At 31.7% G+C, this 25,576-nt stretch overlaps 2 protein-coding genes and 2 non-coding genes across 4 annotated transcripts; 3 read left to right on the top strand and 1 right to left on the bottom strand.

The window, feature by feature from the left end:
• The first annotated feature begins 9,429 nt into the window (after window positions 1-9,429).
• LOC112276392 (carbonic anhydrase 2) lies at window positions 9,430-12,153 on the top strand. The gene is made up of 7 exons (XM_024507669.3): window positions 9,430-10,158; window positions 10,572-10,620; window positions 10,759-10,878; window positions 11,010-11,063; window positions 11,226-11,302; window positions 11,413-11,518; window positions 11,727-12,153. The coding sequence occupies exons 1-7, from the start codon at window positions 9,782-9,784 to the stop codon at window positions 11,886-11,888; spliced, it is 945 nt and encodes a 314-aa protein (XP_024363437.1). The 5' UTR covers window positions 9,430-9,781; the 3' UTR covers window positions 11,889-12,153.
• A 442-nt stretch (window positions 12,154-12,595) lies between these two features.
• Window positions 12,596-14,662, top strand: LOC141044869 (uncharacterized). The gene is made up of 3 exons (XM_073530794.2): window positions 12,596-13,190; window positions 13,546-13,751; window positions 13,906-14,662. Exons 1-3 carry the CDS (start codon window positions 13,077-13,079, stop codon window positions 14,189-14,191), a joined length of 606 nt encoding a protein of 201 aa, XP_073386895.1. The 5' UTR covers window positions 12,596-13,076; the 3' UTR covers window positions 14,192-14,662.
• Window positions 14,663-14,913: 251 nt separating this feature from the next.
• LOC112277065 (small nucleolar RNA Z157/R69/R10) lies at window positions 14,914-15,010 on the bottom strand. Its single transcript, XR_002968246.1, has one exon. It is a non-coding gene; the product is annotated as a small nucleolar RNA Z157/R69/R10 (small nucleolar RNA).
• A 6,991-nt stretch (window positions 15,011-22,001) lies between these two features.
• Window positions 22,002-22,098, top strand: LOC112277066 (small nucleolar RNA Z157/R69/R10). The gene has a single exon (XR_002968247.1). It is a non-coding gene; the product is annotated as a small nucleolar RNA Z157/R69/R10 (small nucleolar RNA).
• Window positions 22,099-25,576: the final 3,478 nt, after the last annotated feature.

Raw genomic sequence — 25,576 nt, forward strand, 5'->3', positions numbered from 1 at the left:
AAATTATTTACATTTTTCTTCTCAAATACATCTTAAAAAACTTAATATTGGCTTAGAATACTATTTAAAGTCTTTCTACTATTAGAAATATGTGCGGCATAAATGACACAAGATAATCATTCTTTTATAGCATACAAAAAAGCTCTTGTACTTATAAATATAAGTTTATTTGCACTAGACTTATGACTTTTTACTTGATTAATTATACTCTTAATTATACTTTCAAAAAAAATCAAGACTAAAAAAAATCCAATTTATTTTAAGATTATATTTTTTAGCCATGATAAACCTAAAATGACTAGATTAGAAGGAGATCTAATGATATTAAATATTACAAAGCTACTATAATCTTTAATTGTTATTTTTATAGGAATAATTTCATGAATAATATCTCCTAAAGATAATGAATGACTATCTATGATTTTTACATGAATATGTTTAATTTTCTTCACTAAAGATATGCTATGTCTTTTAGTAAATTTTTCATCTAAGAAATATATTGAAGCTCTTGAATTCAATAAGACAGAGGCTTTGTAATATTCGGATTTTAAAATAGTATTTACTATAAAAAAAGAAAGGATTTTGAGGAAAAAATAGGACCTATATTAGATATTGTATAAGGTTTCAGCTACATGGTTCCTAATATAGTTAAAAAAAATTATTTTCTAACATACTATCTTCTTTGACAGCCATAGTCTTCATTTTGTGGTTGCATCATTTCTTTGAAGAATATCAAGTAGCATGCTTAGATTCTCTACAATATAAGCACAATTCTATTAGACAACAATAAATCTTTTCTTACTCAATAAGAGATTTGAAATGTACTTCATCAATTTGCATATCCTCTATTTTTAAATATATATATTAAGAAGATATTGGTGTTGCCATTGAATTATAATAACGTTGAGGTGCACTCATATGACTCTTAGATTGAAATTCAAAAATTTAATTGTTACACTTCATAACAAAGTCAATTGCTTAATTCAGTATTTGAGGGTCAAATCAGTTGAGCATCATTTTTTTTTACCTCTTATTATAATCTGTAGAAAAATTGGCTAACAAGTGCAACATCATGCTACTTGATATGACTTATAAGTTGTTAAAATTATGAAGCATTTAACGTTAATAATTTATTATCTAGTCACAAAATATAGATCTTATTGGTTGCAATATGAATTGCATCATATTCTCCATACATAGATCAATACTCCACTAAAAAAGCCTTTAGATTATCTAATATTGAATCTTATTCTTCAAAAATAAAAATTATAATAATGCTAAACCTAAAAAAAAATTTACTAATAAATTTAACTTACAATCTTACAATTGGATAGCTTTGGAATTGAAGTTCAATCATAAGTTGTACTTATTTGATAAATCCTCAAAACTTAAATCTTCTACCATCAAACTTCTTAAGTAGAGTAATCTTTGGTTTTTTAACACTGGAAGGATATTCCATCATAAGAGAAGGAATATGGTTTGGTATAGATGTTCAAGCAATTCCAATCATCTCTATATCTTTGCTTTTATATTATTCTTATTTCTTCTTGTGGTGATAAATTAAGTTAATATATTACAAGCATTAACTTTCTAAATTTTTCTTATATTCGTACTATTGCATTTTTTATTTTAAAAAAGATTTACCATAATAACTCTTAGAGAAGAGAAGATTTCTAATATTTCTTAAGACAAATAAAAAAAAAGACTTAAGAACAAAGAAAATACTAAAAAAAATATTAATTTAAAAGAAGATAATCTACAACTTCTTATATGTTTATGTCTTATTAAAAGAAAGAGATAATCTATTTTCAATTTAAAAAAATAAAGCTTTGATATTTTAAGTACATCCTTATCAATTTGTTAAGAACAAAAATCCAATGAAAGCAAATAAATAAATAAAACTTTTTTTAAAGAAGTATAATAAAATAGAAGTAAAAAAATATGTATATTGAAAGAAAACTAGAATGGCTATTGCCAAAAGATAAAAAAATTAAAGACTCTTGACTAGAACAAAAAATGACTTGACAAGACTAAAGAAGGCTTTAGTCTCACTTTTATATATATACTATTTATCTAAGAGCTACGTTATAACATTTTATAGGATATCTAACATGTTTTTAACTTTATAAGCTACATGTCTTAACTTACAAGATAAATTTTTTATCTATATGTTCTACAAGCTACTTATACGTATAATACGTGGCTAATTGGTTGACCAAGTTTTTAACCTAAAAATTAATTATAAATATGTATAAAGTCAAAATTATTTCTATAAAGCTTCTAAAAAGCTTTTCTAAAAGATATTATAAAATTAATCTATTTTTATCTATTTTTATCTACTTTTATTTAATCATATAAGTAATTATTAAAATAAATATATATGTTTGTGACAATATGTCTGTGACATCTTATTGGTTAAGTTTCAAACCTATCAATCAACTACAAATATGTTGTTATATTATGTATGTTATTACTTGAAAATACACCGAGTGCCTAGTTGAGGAAGGTAAGTAGAAATATAAGAATAATCCTATAAAGTTTAATAGAATCTTAAATTACTTTAAGCAAACTTTAATAACCTTGATGAAATTTTAACTAATTCAAAATAAATTATAAAAGAATTTATAAAGGAAATACAAAGAAGTCTCAAATTAATTTCAAAGAAAAATAATAAGAAATCTTAAAGAAATATAAAAATAAACCTTTAAAGAAATATTATAAATAGAAATCTATGAATAAAAAATAAAGAATCCTAAAAAAAATTAAAAATTAAAATCCTAATATAATCCTAATTGAAACCTTAATTGAATTTTAACCAAATCATAAGTCAAATCCTAATTGAAATCCTAATTGAACCTTAACTAAATCCTATATCAAATCCTAATGAAATCCTAGTAAAATCCTAAATCCCAAAGAAATCCTAATCAACTTTTAGTTAAGTTCTAAACCAAATTCTAAGAAAATCCTAATTCTAACTAAATCCTAGACTAAATCCTAAGTCCTAAGCAAACTGTAGATAAATCCTAAACCAAATCTTATAGCAAATTGGAACCTCAAAAATTAATGATCAAATTATTGATATCAACTCAAAATTTTTATACTTCTTAATATCTTAGTAAAAAACAAGCAGAAGAAAGATGAAATAAATCGCACTTATCAATTGAGAGAATTGCAAGATAATCCAATTAGGTGTTAGGTGGCTCCTATTCCAATCTAAATGCTAAACTTCTAGCACCTATATCTCCTTTTTGAACTATTTAATTGCTGCCAAATTTTATCTAAAATATTTGAAATCAAGTCTAGTATCTATAAAAAAAAAAAAAAAAAAAAAAAAAAAAAAATCACTTCAAGCCAAATGATAGATTACTAAAGATCTTAGAAATATTTACTAACCTTCAAACTTTGATATAGTTGTTTTAAGTGACACTTTGATATAGTTGTTTTAAGTGATACTTTGATATAGTTGTTTTAACCTCAAAATCTACATACACATTTACAAATAGTACACCAATACATTATCCAAAATTCATCCATACTTATATGAAAAAATTTAAGTAACCTTCAAATTTACAAACATGTTTTTATTTCTCAAAATCTAAACCAATCGAGAATATTACGAACTTTGAAAATCCCTCTAAAACTCAATATCAACTCAATTGATAAAAATCTAATGCCCAAAAATCTTTTCTTAAGTTTTTTTTAAAATTCCACTCTCTAATCTACCAAAAAACTACAAAATCACCATAGATGCATAGTTTTTATCTTAAGATCTGATTTTGACCTAGGTTAACAACCAATCCTCTCTATGTATTAATTCTTGGCCTCTTGAGGTAAATTTTACTAAAATCTACTCTTAAATCTTTCTTACACATGCCTATATTATTTAATTTTACAATCTAATTTTTTTGCCTTATTTATGGTCTTATAAAATAAATAGAAGCCTATTTTATAAAAAAATAGTATTAACACTCTTTAATTTTACTATTTTTTTTTACTATTATCTATATTTTTAAGATTATTTTTTCTAATATTTTAAAATAAGATCTTTTATAATATAAATTTGTTTTTCTTCCATTTATTAATTATATTATATCATGACAATGTACAAAGTCAAATCTACATTTATAAAGCTTCTTTTTAAGATATTATGAAATATACCTATATCTTTTCATTAATATTTTTTATTTAAATAACTATGTATTTTCATGATATTACCTCCTTTTTAGGAATAAGTTCCATAAAGAACAATCATTACATGTTAAAAAAAATTCAAGATGCAACAAATTGTATTTGTTACATATTCTAATCTTTATTTTCTTCAAAGATAGTTGATAGGTCTTTTCAGCCATCAATAATGTTCAATATTAGTCCATATAAACCACCATAATATTTGATCATAGTTGAAGCCTTTGTAACTTTCTTCAAGTAAAATATTTGAAATACCATCAATGGTGGTTCCTACCCCCAATACTATTACCAAACACTGGAAATCTCTTCCAAGATTGTGATATCAAATACATGCATTTGAAGAAGAACATATTATTCTTAACGGTCTTCATCTCTATTATGTTGTCTTGAAGGTTGTGACAATCTCAATGTATCATTTGATAACTCTATAAATAATAATTATTGAATTGAATTTGTTGGTTGTTGATTTTTTTATCTTCTTTGTGCCACAGATATACAAAAATTATAAAAAAATATAGAAGATAGAATGTAATCTTCATTGAATCTTATTTGCCATATATCAAAAAATTGTTAAATTCTTCATCTTGATTTTATAAATATTATCAATGAAAAATATCTATCTTCTTTATTGCAATTGTAAGATTTTTTAATAGCTTTTATATATATTTATTAATATTATATCTATAGTAATGTTTAAGATATTTTAATCTATTTCAACGTTGCCTTGAGTCTAAGACTTCTTCTACCTCAAATTCTTGATTATTATTTTTTTTCTATAGAAAGAGGTGACATTTGTCTTCTTCTTGGTATATCCATTATCTTCTATGGTTCAAAGAAGAATAAATAATACACAAAGTAGATCTTCATAGACTTATGTAGGTATAATCAATATGCAACTAGATTGATCTATTTACAATTAAAAAATAATTTTAATCTATAATAATCCAACTTATTATAAAAATAAATAATTTTGATATTATAAAAAATTAATTATACCTTTTTGCCAATGTAAAATTATAGTTGGTCTTTATAACAAGCATCTATATATTTTTTTGTTATTTTTAAGATTTTTTAATTGTGTCTCTATTATTGCATGTAGCTTTGATAAATAATTTTTAAAATATTTTGCCAAAAAAATATTATCTATTAAATAGTTAAAAGTATCAAATTATGGATGATAATCATAATTATTATAAAATAATTTTTATTAAATAGAAGAATATAACTTATTTCTATAAGCAACTTTGCTAATGGAAAAAGAATTATGTAATTATCTTAATAGTACTTAATGGTACATTTTAAATACTACTTCAAAACTTTATTCACCAATTTTGATTGTCTATTAGTTTACCAATAGAAAGCCAAAGTTAATTTATTGTCCACTTTAAATATTTAAAATAAAATTCATCAAAATCTTGATATAAATTAAATTATTTTATTTAATATAATATATCTTAACAATCCATGATAGCAATAAATATTATCAAAAAAAACTTTAGTTTTTTTTTTTTTTTCACATATAATAGTTTTTTTATATGATAAAAAATGTGCCATCTTAATGAAACAATCTACTATCACAAATATAAGATCATATAAATTAGAGATTAGAAGATCTATTATTAAATCCATAGAAAAAAAAGACCATGGTTGTATTGATATAGGTAATGGCTTAAGAAGTCTATAACGTTGATGATAAGGAATTTTTGAACCTGAACAAATATTACATAATTATACAAAATCTTTAATTGTCTTCTATATTTGAGGCTACTAGTTTTATTTTTTAATATTAAATCCAATATCTTGTTATATCTAAAATATCTTGTAGCTAAAAAATTATAATAAATTTAAAAAACATGTAATTTGAAACAAATAAGAGTTCTTCAAAATAGACTAGATTTTTTTTAAAGTCAAACTTAGAAGTATGATAGAATTTAGAAGAATTATTCTTAATATTATAAAATAAATAATTTAAAGATATTCTTAATTAAAATTTATTAAAAAAAGTTGAATCAACAATTAATATTGATTTTATTATTCAAAGATAAAAATATCTTGGCTTTAAGAGAATTATTTTTTATTGATCGAAAGATGTATTTTTTTTCTTTTGATATAAGATAAAAATATTTAAAAGAGAAATTAAAAAATCTTATTTTTTTATTGATATATAAGTGATTTAAAATTTAAATCTTAACAAAGACATGCTTCAATAAGCTTGGTGACAATTTTAAATATGTATTGACATAAAATACTCAAAGTTCTTTTGATCCATATACACAATGATTGAACTACAAGTGCTTTCTAAATAATTATGCCATTCTTAAAAAAAATCCATAATTGTAAGATGTTGATTATTGTAGATCTTGTAATTGATCTTAGTTATTGAAAAGACAATTCAAATAAAAATTTATTTAGTGAAATTTATCATTTTTTCCTATTTGTAACAATATTGTACTAAAGACAAATTTTGATGCATCTGTTTTTATAAAAAACATACCTTAAAAACATCAATGCAATACAAAATTGATATAAAAGTAAAAGCTATCTTCAAAACTTTAAATATTACTTCAATTTCTTTATTCTACTCAAGTTTGTCTTTACAAGTTAAACATATAAGTAAAGCTGCAACTTAAAAAAAAATCTTGATAAAGAATTTATAATAATAGAAAAAATATCAAAAAATATTAAACATATTTTATTATTTTTGAAATCTTTAAATTCTATAATAGTTTTAAAAAAATTTAAGATCCATCATAAGGCTTTTATTTGAAATAATATATCTTAAAAAGTCAATTTGAGGTGTATAAAATATATAATTTTTTATTTTGGCATATAATCATGCATCTTTAAGTTTTTTTAATGCACAAAGTCATTGTTTATAAAATAAGCTAAGGGTCTTGAATCTAATAAGATAAAGACTTTACAAATTTTTAGTTTTGAACAAATATCTATTGTAAAATAAAGTGAAGGATTTAAAGAAAAAATATAATCTTTACTAGGTGTTACGTAAGATTAATAGTTGCATAGTCACTATTATAGTTGAAAAAACTTGTTTTCCAACACGTGGTCCTCTTAAGTAACTATGTTTTTTAAATAATATCAAATAGTGTCTTTAAATTTTCTACAATATAAAAACATTTTTTCTTGACTAATTTGATTTTTTTTGCTAAGTGAGATTTAAAATATACCATATTAATTTGCATAAGTTTTGGCCTTCATGAATAAGTTTTTGAAAACTTATGAATTATTATTATGACTTGATTTTTTCTTCTCTATCAAAATCTTTTTTTAAATATTTTTTAAAAAGTTAATTATTACATGCAATAGCTTAAATAATAAATTACTCAAATAAATCTATTTTTTATTTTTTAATAATCAATATTTAATATTATCTCTTATTCCATATTAAAATTAATTGATAAGGATTTTATCATTTCAATCCATGTAGCAAGCAAGATTTTGGAATTCAATAATATATATGATAGTTGATTTTGATCTTTCTTATAAAAGTAGGAGTTTTAACTCTGCTATCTTTTTTTAATTATTTTTTTTAAATATAACTATAAACACTTGTAAGAATAAATTTAAAACATATAAGAGTTGTGAATCATTATTTATCAAAGGTACAAACCAAAAAAAACGACTCCTAAATAAAACTGTGTATATAAGTCCAACTTTATTAAATCCATGAAGATATTGAAAATGATATAATTATAAATGGAATTTGATTTATTATAGAAATTCTCAAAAAAAAAATATATATATATATATATATATATATATTCCATTGAAATTCTTTGGCATACAAATTTTTACTTCTCTTGTATTTGTAGAAGATTTTTTCAATGCGATTGTAAAATTGATATTTTTTCTTCTTTAAACTTCTTAGTAAAGATATTAAATCTCATTATTATTTTTTTTCATAGGCATAGGAATAGTACTTATATGATTGAAATTGATAATATGTAAAATTTTAATACTACGAGTATTTATAAGCTTATAAAGGTTTATAATATTTTTAATTCTATTTTTAATTTTTTAAAATATATCATCTATAATTTTTTCTTCTATTTCTATAATAAACAACTTTAATAAATCTATAAGTCAAATCAGAAGAGTAATTTTCAACCTCTAATATTAAATAAAAATTTCTACAAAGAGAAATAGTTCATTTTTTTTAAGGAAAGAATAAATATTAGAAAAAAAATAATATTAGTTCAAAGGTGGATAGTTTGCAAACCTTAAAGCATATCAAAAGAATTAAAATAATTCACTTATTTCTAAGATAAAAAAGAATAATGAATTGACACTCTTATCAAACTGTCAATGATATAAATCACAAACAACCAAAACAACAATATATTTTTGTGTCACTAAAAAAGAGTAGATAATTACTTTAAAATAATGTAATATTAAAAATAGAATAGCTATTGCCAAAGATAAGAATATTAGAGACTTTAAAAAGAAAAATAAGAATAAAAAAGACATTGAAAAGAGTGACAATATTCTATAGGACCTCTAATACGTATTCAACTTGTAAGACATGTGTCTAACTTGTAAGGCAAGTTTTTTATATGTGGGCCAAATTTTCAATCTATTAATCACGTATAGACATGTATAAAGTCAAATCCACATCTATAAAGCTGCTAAGAAGCTTTTTTACAAGATATTATTAAACTTATCTATTTTAACTTACTTCTATCTAATTCTTTTTATCTAAGTAATTAGTAGTGTTGGTTATGTCCATGACAATATGCTACAAACTCATATCATTATGCATATATATAAAAATCATAAATTCAATAAAGTGATGCACCTTCTGTTAGTGCAAATTAGCTATGAAAGAAAATAAATATTAAAAAATAAATCAATCAAGAGAATAAATAAATAAACAAGAAAAAAAAAATCCTTTATATAAAGCAGCAAGCAAGCAGCAAAGAAAGAAGAAAACGAAAAGAAACGATAGAGAGAAATAAAGAACACAGGTGTGAGAATGAAAAGAAAAAGACGCGAAGAAAGAATGAAAAAGAAGAGAGTAGAAGAAAAGCATGTGAAAGAAAAGGATGAGAAAGAAAAGTGAGGAAAACAAAACAAAGTTTGAAAAGGTGCGTAAATGACGGGGCCGCCAGTGGCGTGTGGGGGGTGGACACGCCAAATCAGCGCCGACGCGACTCCACGTCCTCAGCCCCGTCCTCCACGTCCTCTCCCTCCACCTTGTCCTCGTCCTCGTCGTCGTCCTCCTCGCGCTGCTCTACCTCTCTTGCTTGCTTGCTTACATCGCCGTCAGTGCCCGCTTGACACTCCCACAGGCCCCATCGCATCCCTCGCCCCCTCTGGCTCTCATCTTCCTCTGCCCCTCTTCGCCCCTGCTTTTGCTTCTGGTATCCCAATCGTCACGAATCACAGCCACTGAAGCGATAACAGGATGCACGGGCTCTTGCAGTCTGTTTGAACGAATCGCGGCAGTGATTGTGAAGTGGGGAGTGTCCACGGCGTGGAGCTGAAACAGTCTGTGAGATTTGGGTTTCTGTATGGCGGAAACCCAATTCGGCGGAGATGTGGGAAGAGTTTGTGGCAGGTAGGGTGTTTGCTCGCCATGGAGGCTGTTCAAGTGGGATCTAGTCCTACCGCTGGCTTCGCCAGTGATGGGTTCTTGGCCAGAAAATCGGCTCATGTGGCTCCGAAAATAGGGCCATGCACGGCACCGTGCTCAGCTTGGCGTCCACAAAGCTCTGAACCCAGAGGATTCGCATGGCGGCCCGTTGCTGACAACGGTATAGCGAAGGTGGTGAAATTCTCTCGACATGTGACCACCAGAGTTGCGCTGATGCGAGGATTGGGTGGGATGCTGAAAGAAGGCTATGTGTTGAGGAAACATGAAATCTTGGATGAGCATACGCCTGTTCAAAGCACCGGCGATGTGATTGAGAAGCTGAAGAATGGATTCAAGAATTTTAAGAAGAATGAGTATAAGTGAGTGGTTTTTCCTTCCCGCTGTGGCACTCTGTTAGTATACACCATTGGTTATCATTTTCAACTGCTTATTGCTCTTGCGTTTTTGAATTATCAATTTATACGTGCATGCGTTGCACGGCCTTGATCCCAACCGTGAATGAGGTTGCCTTCTCTAGTTCTGGAGCTAACCTTTGTCAAGACGATCTAGTCATAAATAGTAATTTTCTCTGTTAGACTTGTTCAGCCCTTAACATTGCCCGAGGTATCTCAAAATCAAATTTCTCCTCTGTTTTAGACAGTAAATTCAGTGTAACACGGTTTCGGTCGTTCTGAAAGCACCCTCTTCCAATTGTCACACTTGCAACGTCAAATACGATGTCCATGATGCAATATTTGTGGTTGAGCACTGAGTTCATGATTGTTTTCTGCAGCCAGAAGCCAGATCTTTACGCCAAGCTTGCGGAAGGTCAAGAACCGAAGGTATTTTATCAGTTTTTGAAATTCTTGGATGGACATTTTGTGAAAACCTCTTACTCTTTGAGTTTCTGTGGAATCTGTGCATGCACGAATTGCTGCTCTGCTGATACATGTGAATCTGTCTGATTTGGTGATAAATAGGTAATGATGATCACATGCGCAGACTCCAGGGTGTGCCCAACAATGCTTCACGGTCTGGAAGCCGGAGAGGCTTTCATAGTCCGGAACGTTGCCAATTTGGTTCCTCCCTGCGAAGGATCGGTATGTGAATACGTTTTGAAAGGATTTTATGTTCATGCCCCGTACTAATCCAAGCTTTTGTGTCTCAATGTGGACTGTTGTTTAGGGATTGGCTCTCTTGACTGATGAAGCAACTCAAAATGGTTCTGCAGGGAGAGCATCATGGTACAAGCGCTGCTATAGAGTTCGCTGTCACTGTCCTTCAGGTATGTCAACAGGGTACAGTGAGACTTTTTCCTCTGCTGTCGTGGAGATTATCAGGTTGTCTGTCATTGGTATCAGAAATTATTAATTATTATTCCTTTACCGACATCAGCAGTCTTACGTGTGAAGAAATTAGTTGCTGAGGTCTTCTCCATGATCTGCAGGTTGAACGTATCGTAGTAATGGGGCACAGCAACTGTGGAGGCATAAGAGCGCTGATGACGCGAGATATCTATTCTGGGTATGCGTTGCCACTTTCTTGTTAGTCGATCCTTGGATTCCGGCACGAAATGCCACTTTCTTTCAATCAGTTACTTATTTGTCTGTTGTCATATTTTGTTGTTCTTGCAGTGACTTTGTTGGAAGCTGGGTTCGGATTGGACTTCCTGCCAAGGAGAAGGCACTATCTTTAATGGCAGGAAAATCGTTTGATGAACAATGCGGCTTTTGTGAGCAGGTATGGCTCTTTCGTGCACATATCAGGGGTGTACATGATTAATGTTTCCATAAGAACCTCGGATGTAAGTTAATTCTGGAATATGTGCGCCACTTTCAACGATTATAAAATCCACTGGGATGTGTAAGACAGCATGATATGTTGCTTGCAGAACGCCAATGATTTGTGAATTTGTCAACTCTAAACAAATTCCTTGCCTGTAATGCAGGAAGCCGTGAATGTATCATTAGTGAACCTGCTGACTTTTCCTTTCATTGAAGAGCGAGTAAAGGCTGGAAAATTGCGAATTTTTGGCATGCATTATGATTTTGTCCAAGGACATTTGACAAGCTGGGAAATTGAGCGTGAAGACGATTTTGTTCATGCGTAGTGCATCGCTAGATTGTGAAAAGAAGTTCACGTTCTGTTTGAATCACCACCACAATCCGCTTGATAATATCCATTTAACACACAGTTTCACTGTGCTGTCGATAGTTTACCACCCCTGTAGAAATCATAGCAACAAGATTGATATGCATGACCAGATAATAGTTGATGAGCTCATGCGCTGGTATCACGTATCATAGTTGCCGTTTGCAAACCTGCACCGCTAGAATATTATCAATATGATCAATGCTCGACACTTTGCACAAGGATACGTCCGTCTTGAATCTTCTTGCATGAATGGACGATATTATCTAGTCCCTTGTATTCTCGCTGTTAAATTTGGTGAGGGTTGTTCACAATTTCTTGAGATTAAATGCTGATCAGTTGTCTTGAAAGTGTTCGCTGTCCACAGAATCAGAACATCTGTTGCACATAAGCGATTCTCCCTCTGTTTTACCCACATTGCCCGGAGAAATCTTATGCGACACCAAACCATGGTTGTGGTTGAAGGTGCTTGCTCGAATCAACCACGGTTAGAAATACAATTTCAGTTGCAACGCTTCTTTGCAACCTCCTCTCCATGATGATTCAATTTTCATCACACCGCCCCCAAAATCAGACCATATGATTACATTTAAAGAGCAGGTCCCGACCCCAAAAATGATGGCTGCGGCCAGTCTGTTACAGCTGGTGACGAGGTGGCAGGGAGGATTCACGATACATGGTACTGTGTATTTTTGATCAAGATCCCTGAGTCCTACACTGACCCAACGAAACTACATTTGTTTTTTCTTAGTGCATTACTGAAGCTACAAACTGTGCTACTGCTATGTTCTTCCACATGACAGCAGTCTAGGATGTTGAGCATCTAATTCCCAGGCATTGTTGATAAAATTTTGACTTCTTTCTTTGCTAGATGTTTTTAAATGATAAATTTTTCTTGTGAATTCTGTCTATTACTTTGGGATCTTTTGATGAAATGTAACTGTCGTTTCTACCTCGTATCGTTCATGGTTACAGTGCTTCCTTCGTAGTTACTTGCTTAGTAAGCTTCATAGTTAGCCCTACGTTTTCTATCTACGAATTCGATAGCCTTGAAGTGGTGTGCATTGTCAAGAGCAGAAAGGTTGAGTTGAAGAAATCTTTGCAGTGGTGAGGGTCAAATTGGTAGGAGCGACACGAATACAACGTCATGGCCTTGGGCACCACATACCCTTTCAAAGTGATCATAATCGCCGTTGTGGGAACCATGGTTGGCATAGTGGCATCGGTCATGGGCTTTTCTGCTGAGCTAAAGCGCATCAGTGTAAGTAGCTACACTCTTCGTGATTTTGCCGCACTTGCATTCACCATTTTATTGTTATGAGCTACTGTCCACACTGTAAAGCTACCATGTTCACACATGCAAATGCCACAACCCAGTCAATCCGTTTGAGATCAAAGAATTCAATAGATCTCGAATATTCCTTCCACCATTTTCACAGAATGACTGCAATGTGGAGCATGGTAAGCTTCAAGTTTTGGGAACGATCAAGGTACCGAGGGGCCCCCCGGGGACTTCTTGGAATGGATATTACCTCATTGCAATGCTGTCTTCAAGATAATCCATGAAGTGGTCGAGTTTTGCGATGGCTAATTCTGTGAGCTAATACATCTCACAGGCGGATAAACTGGTGTGGGTTGACAGTGAGAACCAGTGCTACAAGCCACCGAATCAAACCGTTTCGCGATCTATCATGGCAGGAATCCTTCTTCTCGCATCACAGATTGGTTTCTCTGCGGCTGGAGGATGTCTCTGCTGCAATCGTATGAACGGCAACTTCACCGGCCCCGCTCAACATGCCCTCAAGAGTCTCATGATTTCGTGGTACCCCAACTCGGTTCCATAACTCTAACTTGTCATGAGGGTAAATCTCGATGATCTTTCACTGAATCCAATGCTGTTGGCCTTGCTTTTCAGAATTTCATACGCAAACTAATGCTGATATTATTCCAGCCCTGACTAGTGTCTCTTGCTGTAGGACATTCTGCGTAGTTGCGGTGGTTTTGTTCTTCTACGGCGCAGGAGTAAGCAGCCACTACCACGCAGTAGCGAACCCAAAGCCATTACCGGCAGCAACCGCTACATCATGTGGATATGCCATCAATGCTGGAATGTTTGCGGGTGGGGCTGTCATCGGACTGTTAACCACAGTTTCCGGAGTCATTTACTACCTCGCGGTCTCACGAATGGGTGTGGATTCACTTGTTGAGAGGTGCAAACTTCGACAAACGAATCTGTCTGCAGCGACAGTGGATAAAGTGTAGTAGGTTCTGATTACCTTTCATAAGGGCTCCCAGTTTGTGCATTGATTAACTTCGTTTTCAAGGTTCTACTTAAACTACATATATTTCTTAGTGAAGGCACATTATCATGAAGAGTGCACTTCTGGGAGCTAGTGCATTGATGGCATACGCCGCGGTCTCAATTCTCGGAACATGAAAATCAGTGCTCAGAATTCAGGCAACAGTTCCTTTGTAGGGTGTGAACATTTTCGAACTCGCGACAACGCAGCACTCGATGAAATTTCAGTTTAACTTCAGCAAAACTGTATCTACCCTGGATCAACTTAAATGCGTCGGATTTGACGCAAAATGTGGCAGTCACACTGTTGCCTGAATTGTGACTGCCACATTTTGCGTCAAATCCGACGCATTATGTCCGAGCGCTGCCATGTATGATGCAGAAGGCTCAATCTGTCGAAATAAATTTCACTGCGTGACATGTTGAGGCTGTTATTGCAATCATATGAAAGCAATGAAATCGAGAATTTTATATCTATTCTAGGGTTTTCCCTCCCGAATTTGTCACTGTGAAAGAGGTTAGACTGGTAAACAGGGGCTGTGTCCACCGTTCCAAATGACCTCAGACCATTCAATTGACATTTTCTGAAACCTGCACACTGTTAGACATACCAAGATCATAGATCCGTATTCCAGCGCAGATTACACCTGCAATTAAGTCAAACACCCTCGTACACGACAACCCCAATGCTCAGACAGCCAAGAGTGGTTTCTTCAATGCTGGCTACTACCCCAGATCAGAAACTCTAGTCCGAAACACTTTGGTATCATCACAGCAACCCCCATCCATCCGACCCTAATTCCAGCCCCACACATGCCTCCGCACCTGCCCGTCCATCATTCCACGCCCAACTCTTCCTCACAACCTTCTGCACCTACCGCTCCCACACCCCGCAAAACGAAACTCCTAAAACCCCCCTACTGCTCAGAAGTCCATGTCTCAGTGATTCTTATGGTGTTATTGTCATCTCAGCACAGTTAACTCAGTGTGGTGCATGACATCAATCTCCTCACCGACACAATTTCCCTCCCCCCACACTCACCCTCACACACTTCATTTTCACGCTGTTCACGGAAGCTTCTTCCTGCGCAGGTAGATTCTTCAGGGTCAGGTCGAACAGCTGCCCGTGACATCGTTCTCGGCAACTTTCAGCGCTCTATGTGCTATTGATCACCAGCACACGAGTGACTCTAGTCAGATTGCCTCCTAACCATCCTTCGCAACACCCACATCCGCTCAGACCCTTAGATGTTCTGTATGTTTTTTTATGGAAGTTTCAGCCAGCCGGCTGATTACCAATTCTAATCATTGCGGTCCTCCAACACATTATGTCCACACAGACACCAGCGCACAATGACCCGACCACACATCCAACCTCCACATCCACAACGCACGCCCCACCCTGTAGGCGCTCCGGGGCCAAGAAAAACCGCAGCTCCGACTCAAGGAAACATGGGCGCCACACAACAATCAACAATCAACCCTGGGCTAACCATACCAACACCAGCCAAACACCGGTGCCACTCTACGTACACCCGGTCCGGTGCCGAGATTGAGAATCACACACTCCCGCTGTGGTTCGCTGGGCCTGCCGATGGCACAACTTATAGGGTTTCGGCGCCACTCACCCCGCTGAAGACACAAACCCTAATCCGCCACATGTTCCCGCAACTCCCCACCCTTGGGAACGTCACCCCTCCGCCCTCTCCTCCCAGGCTCCCCGCCTACTCAGAGGGTTCATTTTCTGTTAAGCAATTCTTCTTCTTATCAATCAATTTGTCCAACAGATACACATGCCCTGGTAACTCCAATTCACTTTAAAACGCCAATACATCCATCATACATCTGCTTGCACTCCTTCTTGCTCTCTCCAATATGTCAACCAATTCATTCAGCAAGTCCAAATACTAATAATAATAATATTCTTCTTCTTCTTGCTCATTTACAAAAAAATGCCTTGGAACAATCACAGAAGCCTATTGTTTTGCAAATTTATCTATGTAAATAACTCGGACAAGCATGTTGGAAAATATTAATGTTGGTTTTTTTCTTTTTCATCATTGGCCTTGATGTTGAGGATATAATCAAAAGAAGCAACATGAATTTTATATGGCTTTAAGTCTGAAATAAAATCTTCTTACTTCAAGTGCTTCTTCATGAGCAAGAAAGAATTCCCTACATTTTTTCCAATGCATCACTTTTAACCATAAATAGTTAATAATAACTAATCTTAGTGAGGTCCTTTACTTTGATATTTATTAATTAACTTTCTTGAAACAAAACCTTATTCACCAACCCCAACTCTATGAGGTCATTATTAACAACTACAATCTCTTGTAATACAAAATCATATGAATTGTTTAAGATATAGGAATAAGTAAATTTTACAAACATTGTCATGTTGTAACACAACTATGGGGTGAAAGAGTACACAAGGATTAATAATTTTAAAATACTTTATTGAAAATGTAGTAGAAACTTATTTTACAAATAATAAACAAAAGATAGCAAGATATTGGAAATTTTAGTGTTATTCTTGCATTTTTTTAAAAATAACTTCTATCTACTTATAAGACTATAAATAAGACAAGTTATAGGTAGATAAGACATAAAACTACCATAAACATATTCAAGGAGAAATAAATAGTAGTTTACAATAAAAAAATTGCTAAAGAAAAAATGAAGCTCATACTTGATAAGAAGAGTTTGTGGACAATGGCCAAAACTAGACCCCAAGGCACAAAATCAAGAGCCTACAACATATGTAGGATATTACTATCAATCAAAGAAGAAGATTAAGGAAGAAACTTGTGATAAATTCTATGTGGATTATGTTTAGGCAATTGGGGTTTAAAATGAGTTTGCAAGAGATATTCAAAGTCATAGTTGGATTTGAGTGACTTTATTTTTAATAAATAAAATGGGATTTATATGTTTTTTAAATTTTAGAATTTTCACTAGACTTATAAGTAATTATTTGTGGATTTGAGCAAATTCTTTTTTTGAATTTTTAATATAAAATTCTCATCAAATGGTCAATTAGAAATGAAGTTGTTGACATTCAAGTCAATTAGAGTATTGAGAATTGGTAGTTTGAAGGTTAGAAAGTGTTTTTAAGATTTGCAACAACCTATCAATTGAATTGAGATGAAATTTATTTTAAAAGTAGTTGATTTGAATTACATCATTTAGGAAAATTTTAAAATCAAATTAATAGTGCAAAAAATTGATATTGGCATTGTGAGTTCTACATCAAGGTTTGAAAAAGAGACATTTAACATCCAATTAAATTATCCATCTTTTTTTCAATTTATAAGAGCAATTATTTGTAATTTTTTTGAAGGTGGTGTCAATTAGAAGATTGATGAGTGTTCAAAGTTTTAAGTAAAATAAAAAATTAGTAAAAAGTTGCATCGATTTTTTATCTATTATTAAGTTTACTAAGAATTGATTAAGATTTGTTAGAATTTGATTAAGGTTTTGGTAAAATTGGTTTAAATTTAATTATGATTTGTTGGATTTTATTTAGAATTTGAATGAGGTTACGGTAGGATTTTTTAGAATTTATTCAAGGTTTAGTTGAGATTTAGATAGGAGTGGTTATGATTATTTAAAATTTGTTTAAGGTGTATTAGGATTGAACTAAGGTGTATTTAGGCTATTTTAAAACTTAGTATCATATTTAGATTATTTATGATTGTATGGCCTATAATTTAAAATAGATAGGAGTAAATTTTCATTAATTTGAAGATCCTAAAAGGATTACAATTGCCAAGATAGGTGTTTTTAAATATGTCATCCATTTACTTTTTTACTACACAATTTTTTTTAAAGTTGAATTGAAATCTTACAAAAACCTAGATGATTGAGGCATTCTTAGACTAAGTTTCAAATAACACAACAATGCAACCAATAGTTTATTTAATCCACTTCTATTGAAATATTTTTTTAATTCTTTATTCATTATTTCTTATACAAATTATAATGTTTAAATCCATATAAAAAAACTATTATACTTTTTTTGGATAGTTATTTTTTTATGCAATACTATAATATTACTAATTTATATATTTATAAAAGCGTAATATAATCCTATTAATGATACAAAGTTATTAATTATAAAATAATATTCTAAATATAATTACAAATTAATTTTATCAAATTTTAATAGACTTTTAAAATTCCATCTATATAATAAATGAGGTCAATTCAATGTTCTATTTGTAAATTGATCTTTATCCAAGTTCTTTACAAATCAAAATCCAAATTCATTTATTACATACATCCTCTATTTTAATCCTATGCACCATTATTTATTTTATTGTATAATATAAAATTTCTCATGTTCTATATTTAATTTCATATAAAGTTATTATAGAAGAAAATACTTCATCTTATTCTAAAAAAAATCGATATCCATTAAATATAAAATTATGAAGACAAAACCTTAAAATCCAAAGGAACTTTGTATGTGTTGTTTCTTAGATACAACAAGATAGATCTAATTATACTATTCTTAAATTAGGATCTTTTACTTGATATCCTAAAATCATTAAGTTGATACTTTAAAACTTTTGAGATTTAATATCTTAATATCTTTGAATTGATTTAAAATATTTTATCTTAAAATTTTGAAAATGGTAATTCTTAAAATAATTTTGTTGGCTATTTGTTCTCTATATTATAAAAATTATCTAAAATTTGATTTTTATACTTATTTTTTTTTTAATATCATCATATTATTAATGGTTGGTTTCTATTTTTAATTAACAAAATTACTATTGATGTATTTTCCAAATTCTTATGTAGCTTCTATATGAACTTATTAATAATATATCTATACCATTATACAAGATTTCCTAATTTATTATGCTACTAACTTAAATTTGTTTATTTTTGAATCTAAAGACTCTTCTTATTTTTCTTATAATTTTTAAATAAAGAAAAAATAAGGAATGATATATTTCAAAGAAAAAGAAGTTTAGCAATCATGTTTTAGAACTTCTATGTAACAAGGAGAACCAACAATTGTCAAATCTATCTTGAGAGTTTTGATTTGCAAGATTGCTAAACAAAGCACTTAGATTATCTCAACCTAAACAACTTTAAACTTGTAACAAAAACCTTCAAAATAAAAAACCTTTCTTCAAATAAATAATATTGTATAATAAATTTGATTCTATGATCTTAGAAGAAACTCTCTATGTATAGTTATATAATTGGAGGTTGCTACTTTACTAAATAAAATATAAAATATGTTTATTGAAGATGGTTATAAAGGTCTCAATAATAATAATATAATATAATGGTCCTCTTTTTGTAATATGGAATGTAGTCAATAATTGAAAGGACCTATCAAAAACCTTTGTGTAGAATATAGTTTAAAATTTATTGCTAATATCATTTGACAAATCTTATCAAAGATACAAATTACAATAAATTTTAAAAGACAATATATTTGAGTGTTATTGAAAAAAAATGAATAAATAAATGAAAAAAAAGATAGTTATACAATTGAAACAAACTAAAAATGCCACTATCAAATACATAAAAGCTAAGGATTCTTGAACTAAGATTGAAAACACAAAAAAGGTGTTGACTAGATTAGAGATGACAACAATTTTGCTTCTACATACATTGGCTACAAAGAAGGTATCAAAGAAGCTTTATAGGCACCAAAAGGCTTATCAATGAAATATTAAGTAATAGATTATTTCCTATGCAACTTCCTAAAAAACAAAAAAACATGGGCTACAAGTTCTAAATGACATCTGGCATATCTACATAATTCTAAATATCTAATCCAAATCAAAGAAACTTACTTAAAATTTCTTAAAGAAGGTATTATTTTTCTAACATATTTTAACATACTTATGTTTACTTTTGTTTACATAAGTTATATGAATCTATGTTACAAATCTCAAGCTTTATCAGTTTATTAAGCAATTTGATAGCTCTTCATAGAACTTATTGCCTAAAAGATAAAATAATATAATAGATGTTATTATTACTTAAAGTAAATAAAGATAAACATAAATAATTATGAATAAGTAGAAATAAGTGAAAAAAGATAATATATATATTTTTTTCTTCAATAACACATAAGTATATTATCTTTTGGGTCACATTGTGAATTATATCCTTGACACTTCACATCTAATATGTACAAAATAATAAACCTCATTTACATGATAGTTTATAAAAATAAAATAAAAACAATGAAATACAATTGCATGATAATTTCTTCTAAATGCTAAACTTGGATATCTTCAAGTAAGCTACTAACAATGGACACTTGCTAATAAGGAATTAATGTTGGCAAAACCTCTCACACTTGCCTAAAATTCATTTAGAAACTCAAAGCTATGATGAATACATAACTCAAAGCTATGTATTCATTATATAAACTCAAAGAACGTGTTGGATCCATGCAAAAGTCTTTGTAATATAAGGAGGATTTTAAGTAAAAAAACATGAACTCCAAATAAATGAAGTGCTACCATTCACCTTTTCAAGTTGACATCAAATATTGCATGTGTTGTAAAGCTGAAGTTTCAGACAAAACCATTTGTTAGAAACATGACCTTTGCTTCAAATTAATGATCAGAATTCTATGTTCTCATTATTATTTGTAGCATTCTTATGTAGGGTGCCATGTAGAATGACAGAAACATTGGCATCCTGTTTGGAAAGTTTCCCTAGCTGTAGGGGGATTGTTGCTACATGGATCCAAATAAGAAAGATCTCCGTAAACATTTAATTTAGAAAAAAAAGAAGAAGATGTTCAGTCACCGATCCCCGTTGGCAACGGTGACAAGCTTTCAAGCGGGTGCAGGAGAGCCTGGGGGAGAGGGCGGAGGGGTGACGTTCCCAAGGGTGGGGAGTTGCGGGAACATGTGGCGGATTAGGGTTTGTGTCTTCAGCGGGGTGAGTGGCGCCGAAACCCTATAAGTTGTGCCATCGGCAGGCCCAGCGAACCACAGCGGGAGTGTGTGATTCTCAATCTCGGCACCGGACCGGGTGTACGTAGAGTGGCACCGGTGTTTGGCTGGTGTTGGTATGGTTAGCCCAGGGTTGATTGTTGATTGTTGTGTGGCGCCCATGTTTCCTTGAGTCGGAGCTGCGGTTTTTCTTGGCCCCGGAGCGCCTACAGGGTGGGGCGTGCGTTGTGGATGTGGAGGTTGGATGTGTGGTCGGGTCATTGTGCGCTGGTGTCTGTGTGGACATAATGTGTTGGAGGACCGCAATGATTAGAATTGGTAATCAGCCGGCTGGCTGAAACTTCCATAAAAAAACATACAGAACATCTAAGGGTCTGAGCGGATGTGGGTGTTGCGAAGGATGGTTAGGAGGCAATCTGACTAGAGTCACTCGTGTGCTGGTGATCAATAGCACATAGAGCGCTGAAAGTTGCCGAGAACGATGTCACGGGCAGCTGTTCGACCTGACCCTGAAGAATCTACCTGCGCAGGAAGAAGCTTCCGTGAACAGCGTGAAAATGAAGTGTGTGAGGGTGAGTGTGGGGGGAGGGAAATTGTGTCGGTGAGGAGATTGATGTCATGCACCACACTGAGTTAACTGTGCTGAGATGACAATAACACCATAAGAATCACTGAGACATGGACTTCTGAGCAGTAGGGGGGTTTTAGGAGTTTCGTTTTGCGGGGTGTGGGAGCGGTAGGTGCAGAAGGTTGTGAGGAAGAGTTGGGCGTGGAATGATGGACGGGCAGGTGCGGAGGCATGTGTGGGGCTGGAATTAGGGTCGGATGGATGGGGGTTGCTGTGATGATACCAAAGTGTTTCGGACTAGAGTTTCTGATCTGGGGTAGTAGCCAGCATTGAAGAAACCACTCTTGGCTGTCTGAGCATTGGGGTTGTCGTGTATGAGGGTGGTTGGCATCGCGAAGCTGCGTGTGCAAATCTTAAGTATGCCGACAGTGAAGGCGGCTGATGTGTAGTTTATATGTGTGGCGAAAGGGTGAACTGTATTGTGACGAGGTTGGAGGAGAGAATCTTTTGGTCTATTTCACTGAAGCCTAACACATGAACGGAGGTGTGGAGGAATAGCACCCCCAAGACAACCCTGAAACTAACAACATGTAGCAGTAACACAAGGATTCATTGAATGGTTCCAATAAATCTGAACCATAACCTACATGAGTGCAATCTAATTAGTCGAACAGTATGGAAAGGACCCACGCAATCAACACCTGAAGAGAATCTGCAACAGAGCTGGTGAGATATGTGCACGGCTGCAATTTAGGCCGGATGGAGAAATGGTGCTGTGATGATACCGAAGTGTTTCGGACTAGAGTTTCTGATCTGGGGTAGTAGCCAGCTCTGAAGAAAACACTCTTGGCTGTCGGAACATATGGATAGTTGTGTATGAGCGATGCGTCTCAAAGTGGTGCTGGCGGGAAAGTGTAATGCAGTCTTCTCATAACTCACTCTAGAGCAAGTTTTCTTGATTGTGACCTGAAGACCTGATCTCTGCACGTAAAGGGACTCATTTGCGACGTTGTCCTACAAAAGATTCAAAAACACGCACTAAGCTTGGAAGTGACTTTAATAAACAGAAAACGAACGAGAGTATTTCACTGCACCTGAAGTGTCATAAAACGACTTCTCAGCATTCACCCCGTAAAGTTTTGCAGGGAATCCAGATGAGAAATAAGTTAGTCACACCCGAATGTAGATGGCCTTGTCCGTGTTAGGATTTCTGCCTACATCCTAATTTACACGTTGTGCATGATGTAGGCCAGAAGGTGGTGTGTGACATAATACCTCAGATTGACTGCAAAGGTCTTCTATTTTGCATTCATCCAACTATTTGACATAGCCCAAGAATCATCACTTTCTCTCGTCTGAATTGTGTGACTTTTGCATCTTTGCCAATATTTTCGAATTTAGAAGCTTGTAAGAGGGAAGGGGTTCCTAGACACATATTCTAATTGAATCGCATTTCGCTGTTATTTTTAACCTAAGAAATTTATCTATCAATTTAAACTTGTTGCCATACTTCTCTACTATTTTTAACTCAAAAACTTTATCTAACAATATAAACTTCATGCCATATTTCACTACCTTTCTTTTCTAGTGTAAAACATTTACTAAGTAACACTTTGCGACGCATCGCTCGTACACAACGATCTATATGCTCACACAGCCAGCAACACTTAGTTTGATGGATATCTGGCTTCGCCTTAATTTGAAAGAAAGTTCTACATCAACTTCATTCTAAAAATAAAGACTTTTTCGTCGTCTTCAGCACTTGTTATAACCTGAGTAATGATGACATTTGGAATAAAGGCATCTACAATAAGCTGTATTCTATTGCATATTGTGCTTGCTATATTGTTATTAAAGCTCCAAAAGTCACTTTTAGTAAATGAGATAGAAATCTATTTACAAAAAGAATATTTAAGAAACTCAACTATGTAGATTGCTTGATTGTTATTATCATTATTGCAAATTGAATTTGCAGAAAGAAATTCTACCTCTTTATGAGAAATGTTTTGCAAGATTCAAAGATTATGCATATTGATGGATGAATTTGTAGTGGATTAAATTAAGGAATTTGTAGTATATTTGTGATCATTGGCATGATCAATAATATTGCTATAGATTTTTTTCAATTAACTCACGAATGGTTTTGCAAGTAGCAATTTCTTGAGGAATGTAGATTATATTTTCATGTATATTTAAGTGAATAACCTCTTTTCTTTTGCCAATGCAAAGCAAATATTATATAAAAGATCTTTTTCTTTTCTTTCTACTCCCTTAGCTTGGCACTATTTCATATTAATTGTAGTATGTATTTTTTTTTGTATAGATGGCCATAATTAAGAGAACTTTACGCTTAAATTAAGAGTTTGTATTCTCATTCAATGACAAAGAACTAACAAAATTTGTTAGAAGTCCCTGCTCTAAACAATAAGATTTTTACTAAATGATTGATCAACATTAGATATATCTTCTAGCAACTTGTCTTCAACTTTAAAGGTCACCCTATTGGTCATTGGAGTATCACTCTATATGAATATCTTAGTAGTTTTAATCAATTTTTGTAGTTTTGATGCTTTTGTGATGCTGTAATTTATGCAGTCATTGACATTAAACAAGATCTTAAAAGTGGATTGAAATGATTTTCAACTTGAGAGTAACAGTGCTACAATGCCAAAAGAAAGAACAACTAAAGTAATTTCCTCATTTTTGCTATAATAGGCTAATAAAAGTTTGTAGATGAAGGTTTTTCTTATATTGCCTCAACTATTAATGAAAAAACATCTTTTATTATAATTGGTATCAATTTCAGTAGCAATAACTATATTATACACAACTTTTTGATTATCATTTAGTAATAGAATTGCATAAAGAATAATATTCATTTCAACAAGATCATATAATATATGATTTGTAAAAAAATAGCTATCTTTAGTAAATATTTAGTGATTGGTAATCTTTTCATTTAAATGAGATAGACATAAACGCCTAAACAAATATATATTTTTTATTTTGTAAAAGATGCGAGTGAATAGAAATTTGACAATAACAATAGATTTGTTAGTAATAAGAACACCTTATTGCAAAGATAAACTACAAATAAAATCTTTGGTTATAGGAACAATGTTTGCATCTTACAAAATTTTAATATTTGAAATATTTTTAAAAAATAAAATTTGGACAAATAATAGCCTCATTGTCATTAGTATTTATTTCACATCAACATCATTCACTACACAAGACACTTTGTGTCATCTTCCAAATATCCAAAAGTACTTGATGGATTCAAATGAAGAATAAAACATATAAGCAAATGATCAAAGATGTTCAAAAGAATGAGGACCTTAAATATAGAGTAAGAACAAATATAGATAGTATTATTTTTTTTTAAGATGGATTGGAACAACACATTTGCAAAACAACTTTGTTTCTATTATGAATCTTTTTGCTTCAATAAGTAAAATTTTAAATTTTTTTTGTTTTAAAAGATTTTTAGTTGCATCATTATTTATACATATTACAAAAAAATTCTATTAATGTTGTCTATGCATGTCTACTAAGTACATTATCTAGATTTCTATTAGATTTATAATACATTATAAACAAACATGCAACGATTGCAAATCCAATTTGGAAGGTGGATTTGGAAGGTAGATTTGCAATGGTTGAACATTATGGCTTCTAAATTGAGCTTAATATAATTTTTTTAAAATACTTTTGGTGATGAAGTGTAGTAAGCATCAAAAAATTTCTTAATTTCTTTAAGGCTTCTATATTATTACATTCTTTCAAAATGATTGCATCGTGAATATACATAATTACATGGATAAGAAGTGCTAAGTAGA

The sequence above is a fragment of the Physcomitrium patens genome, chromosome 24 (genome assembly GCF_059467195.1).
Source record: "Physcomitrium patens ecotype Gransden chromosome 24, ASM5946719v1, whole genome shotgun sequence".
Lineage (NCBI taxonomy): Eukaryota > Viridiplantae > Streptophyta > Bryopsida > Funariales > Funariaceae > Physcomitrium > Physcomitrium patens.